Source organism: Scatophagus argus, chromosome 10 (assembly GCF_020382885.2).
Source record: "Scatophagus argus isolate fScaArg1 chromosome 10, fScaArg1.pri, whole genome shotgun sequence".
Lineage (NCBI taxonomy): Eukaryota > Metazoa > Chordata > Actinopteri > Scatophagidae > Scatophagus > Scatophagus argus.
In genome coordinates this window covers 18,391,759-18,402,057 of record NC_058502.1, presented here as the reverse complement: position 1 = coordinate 18,402,057, position 10,299 = coordinate 18,391,759, and the positions used below count along the sequence as shown (strand labels likewise).

General features: G+C 43.6%; 1 protein-coding gene across 1 annotated transcript; it reads right to left on the bottom strand.

The window, feature by feature from the left end:
• Positions 1 to 2,250: 2,250 nt before the first annotated feature.
• On the bottom strand, positions 2,251 to 8,864 carry cdc42ep3 (CDC42 effector protein (Rho GTPase binding) 3). Its single transcript, XM_046402723.1, has 2 exons — positions 8,336 to 8,864; positions 2,251 to 4,095 (listed from the first exon to the last, which is right to left on the bottom strand). The coding sequence occupies exon 2, from the start codon at positions 3,861 to 3,863 to the stop codon at positions 2,787 to 2,789; it is 1,077 nt and encodes a 358-aa protein (XP_046258679.1). The 5' UTR covers positions 3,864 to 4,095; positions 8,336 to 8,864; the 3' UTR covers positions 2,251 to 2,786.
• Positions 8,865 to 10,299: the final 1,435 nt, after the last annotated feature.

Below are 10,299 nucleotides of genomic sequence, written 5' to 3'. Positions count from 1 at the left end.
CTTGAATCGTTTACCTCAAAATGTAAGGACAAATAGTATTTTTGTGACTTTTTGCCTTTTTTATATTTTATGATTTTGAAATTGCCTCAGTATATGTCTTAAACATATATTTTCTGGCGATCATATGCAAGCATATGCGACCATACTGAAAAGGTTGTTTGTTCCTTTTTTCACCCTTCTACCAAACCACTCCATAAAAGCCAAAGAGATAGAATTTAACAATTAGGCTTTTTCTGGTTTTGTTAAGAAAGCAACTTGTTGGGAAATTACAAGGAAGCAGGTAGTGGCAACACCCATGTCGCCTCCCTCTCTCAGATAATATCCCCAATTTGGTAGTCACACCCCTGTTTTCAGTAACACCACTTTGGTTGCACAAAGGTAACATTTATTTTTCAGTAAGTTTAGTTTAATGGAGAATAAAACAAGCTGAAAAACATGCAGTCAAGCTAAGATAAGATGTGACTTGCTTGTAAAACAAGTGGAATATTGTTCTGCCTGTGTGCCTGTGGGTGTCACAGTGAGTTGCTTTGATTGTGTTGCTGTATGGTATGAAATATCAGAGGCAGTTGAACTGAAGGTCTCCTTTGGTCAAACTTCCACCTTGGCCCCATGGTAATGAGAAGCAGTCCAACAGGACTATTTCTTCTCCCTATCTCTGGTATTTTCTCGTCTGCCCTTAGGCTCTCAGAGAAGACTTAAACCAGAAACAAGACAGAACATACTGTGTCTGCTGGTAGTCAACGCACTGTTGAAGTTGTGCAAATCAAATACTGATGCAGTGATTTGTTGTCTAGGCTTGAAATAATAGTAACATCAATCTTGCATAAGACATACCTCCATAAAATGAGAACATTGGTCACTCACACACACAAAAAGTATTTCACGTAGAGTGCTGAACTCACTCAGTGTTCAGGGTGTACCATATGTTGAGTATTTGTATTGGATTGGTATTTCCTGGTATTTTGTGTCCGACGGCTTTGGCATCGCTACAGAAATACCTTTAATGTGCTACACAACACACTAGTGCTGTATTTGCAAATTCTTTTACAAACTAAAGGGAGTTTGCTTGGGGTCCATGTCAGTCAAAAGGAAGCCAATCATCAAGTCAATGATGTGCCATTGAAAATATAAGCATAGTAATTACCTTGACAGCAAAGGTTTTAATTACTCAAACTTGTTGAGTGTTTGTTTGCTTCAGTTCAGCATATGCAAATTCTTCAGGACTAATACTGGAATTTTCCATGGCATGGGTTGTCTTGTGTGGGGAAGTGATCATGTCTCCTCTAACATCTGGTGTTATGGCTGCTCCAGGCGCCTCAGCATGACATTTGTTCTCGGACATTTTAAGGCCTTTGAGGGGTTTGCCACATTGACCCGCTCAATTACAAAAGTGAAATTGAACCCATACAATTATTTGTGTGTGAAAATAGCTTACTAACACAAGTGCATTTGACTCAGGTAGTGATGGAGTTGATGTTGTTTTGTATAAACAAGCATGACACAGTGGCACGTGGGCGTTCGGGGGAAGCCTACCATAAGCCCTCTTGTTATGACTTACCCTTCATGTGTCTACACTGAAGTGCACAGGGACTGAGGATCAGGGCAAGGAGGCCACTGCTGAGGGGTAGTTAAATTCAAGGGGCTACATGTGAGGGTAGTCACAGCTGTCCTGCTTTCAGCTTTCAGACTGTTGCTTCAGCAATGCTGGGTCAACATATCTTTATTTTTGACAGAGGGAGAGCACTCATTTATTGTTCAGTGCCGAGCAAAGTTTGCCTGAGGGCTGTAAGCGCATGTTTTATAACCTTATCTCCCTATACATTCTGGCTGACTGTAGTGTGGCTCAAAGACCGAAGCCCTCCCTCCCCACTTGAAACAGCTGATTTATGTCTGGTCGTGGACACTTGTGCTCTGTGGCTGGAATGCAGGGAATTTCAGACCCCTCCTCTGCCTGTCCTGTCCACACGCAAACAAATGGAGCAGGCGCCTGGTTGGGCAGATGAAGGCCCACCGGTGCTCCCACTGCAGGGCAGGGAGGCAGAATGTAAGGAATGTCAGAGACAAGAAAATAAATCCTTTCTATCCTTCTTTCTGTCAATCGGTAGCTCTTTCTCTCTATGGTATCTTTCTTGTCTCCCTTTTACAGTATTCTGATTTTCAGCCTCTCTTGAGTTATCTTGTTTGGGTATTTTTGGAATTAACTCTCAGCTCTGGTGTTTGCACTCTCTACCTGCAAGAAATTAGCCAGAAAAAGACAAAATCAATTTATTTGTGTTAAAACTTTTAAAACACAAATATGCATAGTGTTCTGTTGTTTGAAATAGTTATGTGACAAATTATTTGTGACAAAAAAAAGACTTGTTAAACACACTTAAAGTCACAAAATGCAATATGTTCAAGACTGTGTAAAAAAAAAAAAAAAAAAAGAAAGAAAAGAAAAAGCAAATGAACTCAAAGTTATCACGTATATACTGTGGAGGTCAATGTAAGAATGCAAATCTATCATGTATCATTTTTACAGACAGGCACAATGGCTGTGTTTTAGCTGTAACTCAATAGTACATGCATCTTAAACATGCTGGTATGGCAAACAACAAAACAAGAAACACTCCATAGAAGCTAGAATAGTTATATGTTTTGACAATAAAAACATAAGCAGCTCTGTCTATTGTAGCTCATTTTCATCTCAATGATATATCCAGACACCATTTTGATTGTTTTTTGAGTCTTTCTCTCCTCATGGCTGTAGTTTAATAATTCCCTTTCTCTTGGGGTCTCAGTGCAGCTCAAGGCCTGCTCTTTGCTGCGGGTTTATCCATTATGTTGAGCACATCGTCCAGGATGGATGGGCCAAGATCAAGTTCAAGGGAGAGGAATGACCCTGTGATCTGGGTGAGGGAATCCTGTGATGCGCTCTTTTCCTTGGAAAAATCAAACTCAAAATCACAGATGCGGCCCTCCTCCACCCCACTGTCCCTGTCCACCCACTCTCCATTAAACTTTGAGAGCTCCTGCTTGAAGCTTGTGGTAAGCTTATTGTCAAAGTGTCCATAACCATTGCAGTTGCCATTGCCATTGAGATTCCTGCTGTCATTGCAGATCTTGTTCTGGAAGTCTCCTTTACCGCTAAAGCTGTCAAAGCTGTCGTTGCTTGTGTTGCTGTTCAGACTTCCATTAGCTTTGAAGCTGCTGTTGCTGTGACTATTGATAAAATATGATGTTGGTTTGTCAAACCTGGTTTCACTCTTGTTTATTTTGTTAGCTTTGGCAATTGACTTAAAGGTCGACTTATCCGTGTTTTCTAGCAGACCCAGGAGGACGTCTGGCTTCGACTGGATACCCACAGAGGAAGACAAAGGCTCACTGCCGAACACGTCCATGGAGCGCAATAGAGCATCCATCTGCAGGATCTCTACCTCCTCTGCGCTGTCAGGTTTCATGGGAGCTGTAGGCCCAATGATTCCCTCCAGTGGCTCTGGGGGCATGGAGAGCACAGTGGAGGAGATCAGGGGAAGGGTAAGTGCCTGGCAGCCACCAATGGTTGGGAGGGAGATGGCATTCTTGAGCACTGGGGAGGGTGTCTCGGCAAAGGAAGCATCACCAGTACTGTTCGCTCTCAGAAACTCATTTTGGATGCCATACTGAGGGACATCTCCCTTCCCAGGCAGGAGTTCATACTTCCCCTGGAGGAAAGACATGTCTCCAAAGGCATCTCTTTCTCCACCCTTGCCAATATGGATAGTGTGGCGAAAGTCCCCAAGTGGTGGACTGATCATGTCTGGGGACAAAATATCTCTGAGGCGACATTTCTTTCCCTTCTTGTTATTGATGGGTTTCAAGTATATGGGTGCTTTTGCTGGCATAGCTGTAACTGAGGAAGCGGTGTCAGATATGCAGGATGAAAAGTCGGAAACGCTCTATAACTTGTGGAAGTTACAGTGTCCCAGGGGAGAAGCTCCAATTACATTCTCAATAACACATGGGTCATGCAGAACTCCAAAAATAATTTCAGCAATTGCTGCATCGATCAGGAAAAGGGATTCCAAGCAGGACTAGTGATGTCCAACAGTGCAGAAAGTTCAAATGACCACTTTCCTGAAATCAGAGACAAATAGAGAATAAGTCAGCATTTTAATCCATGAACTCAGCACTGACAAATTTCCTGAAGGTTACTTTGATGAGTGCTACTACTGGTACAAAACTCCTGTCCTGCCTTCCTGACAAAGAAATCTGGTCACCAACACAAGTCCCACAGATAGACTGTGGATCCTGCAAGAAAAAAAATATCCTCATCTTTCAAGCTTAGGCCAGAGCAAAGGAGGATGAGGCCTGGGTCGAAAGCTTCTTGCTGCTCTATTCGCATTTCCACACATGAGGCTCTTTTGGCCTCCACAACTCTGGATGTGCTAATGTGGAACAGCTGGACTGCAGATTGGGAGAGGAGAAGCAAAGCTGGACTTTAGTAGGATCAGCGCAGGGCAGCCTGTTTTAGGAACAAGCTACCGCTCAGACACGCACAGAGATAGAAAGAGATGGACCCTGGGGGGAGGAGGAGGAGGAGAGGGGAGTAAGGGGGTTTAGGGATTGTGTGCGAGAGAGTAACGGATTACAGAGCAAGTGAATCTTAAGAAAGAAGGTGGTGCAGATTGTGAATTTATTTGATGGGCAAGGGGTCAGCTCCAAGTTTAATAAATGGCTGAGATACCGGCTAGGTTGCACAATACCTCAACATTAGTAAGCAGGTATTGTGTTTGATAAAAGACTTCTGACTGCATGCTGCCCTCTCATGCTTTTCCATTAAAAACCCACCCGAGAATGTCACTACACTGGCATCCAGCTCAGTGTAGGATGATCTCAGTAAAGAAGAAGAGAATTGGTTTGACCGTTTGAAGTGACATAGCAACCAAGGAGAAAGGAAAAAAAACACTTGGTAGAGGAAGGGAGTTGACAGTGTGTGTGTATGTGTGTGCGTGTGTGTGTGTGTGATGGGGGGTGGGAGAGAGCACAAGTGAGGAGAGAGCTTGCCCATTTATAGACATATTTACTTATGAAAGGTCTGTCAGCAGTGACCGTCTGACAGAGCGCACCACTGCACAAAAAGTGCCTGGGCGGTCAAGTCCACCCAAAAAAAAAAAAAAATAAAAAGGTTTCACTGGGAAAACATCCACATTCCTGCTGCAACCGACCCCATAGAGACACAGTGCATCAGCCTTATCAGAGACACTTTAAGTAGGCTGTGTTTATTCAGCAGGCACATTAGTGTGGAACCAAAGAGACAGACACTTGCTGTGTATTTGAATCCAAATACCAGGATGAGAAGCAGTGCAATGACATCCACTTTCAGTATGGATTCTTGTGTTTCGAACCTGCTTGATGAATTATCTGCCTTGTGAGAGCCACAACTTCAATAAACTCTATAATAAGACAAATAAACCTGTCTCCCAGATAGCACTGTATGGCATTATATTTATAGCTATGACAAACACTGAGGGATGCAGAGCATGTGTGAGTGTGTTGAATGGCAACACCGGCTCTCTGAGGGTCCTTGTGTATTTGAGTGCTGGTGTGAGTGTATGTGCGATGTGCCTCACTGTGCTTGTGAGAGATAGCAGGTTTTGAATGCATGCCATGTGTGCGAAGGAGAGCGTGCTTGTTTGCTAATAGTGAGGGAGAGAAAGTGAAGGGGGAGGGCGATGAGGAGTACTGCAGTGTTTGATGAAGGGGAGGGGGGCAGCAAAATCCCTTGCTTGTTTAGCTCAAGCTCTTTTTTTTTCTTCCATTTCTCTTCCTCCCACTTGTTTAGTCTTTTTGAAGCGTCTCTCCCTTTCGCTGCTGCTCCTCAATCCTTTCTGACCTTGACAGCTGATGCTTATTGCAGTGGGAAATAGGGCTTGGATAGGAAGTGAAAGAAATGCACCACCACGCCAAAAGCTGTTTCCTGTGGGCTCAGAGTGCACATATCTATGTCTGTATTAAGTTTTTCAATGTCATTCCTAAAAATAGGAGGTCACTGCTGAACTGCTGGTGGAACCACTATCACAAGTACCTATTGATTATTGTTCAGCTCTGATGAAATATATAACATCTGCCTGGTCTGTGTGAGTCCTCTGCTCTCCAGTGGCATGAGAAAATGCACAACCTATGCATTATAATAGATGATAATGTTGGTTGAAGTCAATAGTATGGACAGAACGTATAGGAAATCCTCTAACAGAAAAGCAATTCAACTCTTGCAAGTCACGCGGGGACATCTGCTGTGCATCCTACACAAGGTCAACACTTGTGGCCCATGAGAATCAGCTGGTACGGTGAAAGCCTAGAGGGTCTGACCTTCACATGGGCCATCCTGCTGGTGGCTCAGTTTGGCTTATATGACAAACATGATTGGAATTCCAGAGGCCAACAGAAAAGTACAAGGAAAATAATATCCTCATGTCGGTCTGCTACATAACCAGCATGAGGGTTAATTTAATAAGAGCTTGGGGATATTAGTATTGATCTGATTATATGCAGAGAATCTCAAGAGTAATAGCAATGTTAATTAAACTTGTGTTGGACCAAAAGGGAATCTAATCAATTACAAGAGCTCAGAGTATCCCGGGCTGGACCATTATGCTAAAACCATCAATCCATTTGTTTCTCTGCAGGATGGTAGCAGTTGAGTGGGTGTATTCTTGTATATTTCAAAGCCAAGGCCAGATTTGCACCCTCCTTTTGGAACTTGTCCAAAAAGAGGCGACATGGCACGTGTTGACTGGTTCGAGCACGGCGGCGCCACCTTCGCAGAATGCAGTCGCGGGTTTCATTTACACCTCCAGGGAAGTGCAGATCTGATGACACCTTCCTTTATAAATTGCTTGCCTGAGCAGCCATCCAGTCATAATCAGAGCTGTAGGATAAAGCCACTGTGTCATTGGGTCAGCAAGAGTTATCTGTCTGGGCATGAAGCGATCTGGAGCCACTCCAGTCTCTTTAAAAACGGAGCTTTGCCACATCAGTTGGTGCTTGGAGGGTTAGTTATTAGTTGGGGCGGGCAGCAGAAGGAGTGAGGTGATGAAAGTTTGAGTGTGAGGGCAGATAAATGTGGGTATGGTATCTGGTAATTAAACTAACGGCTCGCGATTTGTCTGGGTATTTCTGCACACCTAAAAGTCACGTGTGATATAACTAGGTCAGTACATTCTTAGAGGAAGTGTGCCACTACTGTAGCCTAAACAAATACCACAATTTGATGATACATTACAGCAAAACTGCTCCAAAGCCGGTGATGAGTGACATACAGAGAGAGCAGCTGTTCAAAATATGACCTCTATATGACTTCACCATTCTTTAAAATAGGTCACAAAATAGAAGCCGTGCATCCCCTAAATATTCCTCGCGTGATGGGATTACTGTGCTGACATTTCACATCAGTGCTGTTGAAATATAGCATGCAATTCTGCTGTATTCTCTTCATCAGCCGCGTTTAGGAGAAGAATTTGGATTCCTGTCACTGTATCTTCAAAGAAACTTAGTAGAAGTTGGAACTTTCCAAATACTCTTTTTACATGTAACCATGGACTTGACTTCTGTCACGCCTTTAAATAGCAGAAAGACCCTCTGTTTGGGGCTGTTATAAAAAGCAAATGTGCATACCACACAGCGTAATGGTAGCCTTACAGAATAAACTGAGCTGTTTGTTACATAAAAAAACCTCAATTATAGGCAAAGGCCTAACTTTTGGGGGCCTGGTGGCATTGCCAGGACTATGGCAGGGTGGAGTATTTGTTCTGTTTTACTTTCTCGCTCCCCTTGTGCCACCCGCAAGCATGGCCAGCACTTGCCAGAGTTATCCTTGGCAAAGATGAGGAGGAGGAAACTGAATCTAAGCATATAAAACATGAAGGGAATGTCAACATATACTAGCAAAAGAGGAAAAAATCTGTTCCCTTGAGTGTACTGGTAAAAAAAAAAAAAAAAACAAAACAAAAAAAAACCCCAAAAAACTTCCAAATCTGCACCTCTGGAGAGAGAGAGAGGCAAAGCCAGCTCTGCATTTCAGCGGAACATGCCTTAAGCGTGTAGCCAGACTAAAAATGTCTCTCTTGAAAACGGGTAGGATATCATGTTGCTCTTAACATGAGAGCGCCTGCTGGACAAATGCCCTTGTACAAGCTTAACTTCTCATGCATTTGGCACGTTTCACTGTTACTAAGCAATAACCCAGTCTGATCCAGACGTGAAACCTAGACACTTCTATGACAGCATGTTAACTGCATCATCATTGTCCTCTCTAGTAATTCAGATTACTGTACAAGCAGAGTGTGAAATGAAACACGTTCCCGCTCTCACTCACCTCAGATATTCCTATGGGGAGATCTTGATCCTTCCCAGGTTCGCTGGTGGTGGTGAACGCTGCAGTCCCAGGTTGATGTGTGTGTCTGTATGTGTGTGTTCAGTGGCTGCTATGCTGCTCCTGTGGCATGTTGACACTGCTCTGCCTCCTGTCTCTGCCTTGAGGCTGCACTACTGTGGACTGGGACGTCTGCCGGACAGCTGTTTTGGAATTGCACTCAGGCTCCTATTCAATTCTGAAGCAAGTCAAGTCTCCTCCTACACCTCCCCACACTCCCCCCTCCCCCCTCTCTCTCTCTCTCTCTTTCTCTCTCTCTCTTTAGCAGCACCTGTGCATGTCTGTCCTCTCCTACACAGAGCTGGGATTTTTTAAGCAGCCCTGTGGTGTTTGAGGATCCTCCTTGCTTCCTGCGCCTTGGTGGAGCTGCGGTGATGAGTGATCACAAGCACTGGCTTGAAAAAATGAGCGCCTCGTGGGGGCTCATGCCGCATGGGATGTCTGGCTGTCTCTCCTCTCTAAAACAGTCCATGATAATGACACTGAGTGTGTGTTCACTCCTCAGTCCTTTATCTGCTTTTCTGCCTCACCCTGTCTGACTTTGTGACTGCCCAAATCTGATAAGAACTGTTCTGTAAATGCAGCCAACAGACACTTCACTGAACTCTTCCTGTCTCTCTGTTTAAATCTGTCCTTTCTGTCTATCATACATGCATACACACTCTGCCATTTTGCCTCTCAAAAGTCATTTATAAATGGATTAATTGCTGCAGAATACTGCAGCACTGCAGCACATGTAGAGGACATTTACAAGAAGACTAATGGACAGCACATGGGTAGAGCTGTAGCAAAAATAGACTTCTTTTCCTATAATGATTTTAAATGCAAGAGCAAGACAGAGACTCAAGACAAAAAGGCTCTAACCTGATGCCCTTAAGTCAAGGACAAGACAAGCCTCACTAGTGCATCCTTATTTTATTTATTTATTAATTTATTTGAGGTTCTATTCTGGTATAGAGGCAAAAAAAATACCCCATCACCTTGGTAACCAGTGCAGCTCAGAGGTGATGTCACACATTGCTGTATAGTTTAGCCTCCCAAAGAGGCTGGGAAAAGCAGAGGAGAGGTGTGTATGTTTCTGCTTGTATAGTGTATTACAGAAGGGCAAAGAAGAGACATGTTGGGGGAGGGGTGCTTGTATTTCAATCACTGTGCATGTGTGTGTGGTTAAAAAAGGGGGGGCATGTCCTCACAAGCCATGGTAGTACCTTAACAGTAATCCCACATTGTCTAGCATTTGAGGCAGCACATCCCTCTACAAACAGCACAGATTCTGCTCTCCTTCCTGGTAAATATGGCCTGGGGAGCTCATTCTCCTTAATCCGCTTTCTCTCTCCTGCTATATTTCAAGTGACGGTTGCACCACTGCAATAAATAGCCATATTTAATGCTTTGGAAATTCACACTAAAATGAATGCAGGGGCTGTGTCTGTTTGTGGACAGCTTACATTGCTGAGACACCCTCTATTTAAGTTACACAGGCGTTATTTAGCACCAGTTAAACAGCAGTTGTGAATAGAGCCCTTTTAGCATAGTGCTGTCATGTTGCCTCAGGGTGATGTCATTGTGGCATCCGCATGGCCGGCACATGATCTGTTCGTACAGTAAAACTCACAACTCTGTCTTTTCATTTAGGAAGACCATTAAACCTGGGAAACTCCAGAGATGCTGCTTTAAAGGGAAACTCTATGTAATCCTCCCCATGGGAAATTCAATAAGTGAAGTATAAGTTGTCAAATCAGTTATTTAATTTACTTATTCACAATGACAGTGTACATTAATCAGCATCTCTAAATGTGCCAGTGTTGGCCAGCTGGGTGATTTTCAGCCACAGTCCATTGACAAGTAGACATGTACGAGCCATGAGTCAGTCGGTTAATTCACACGGCTTATAAAAATAAACGAGA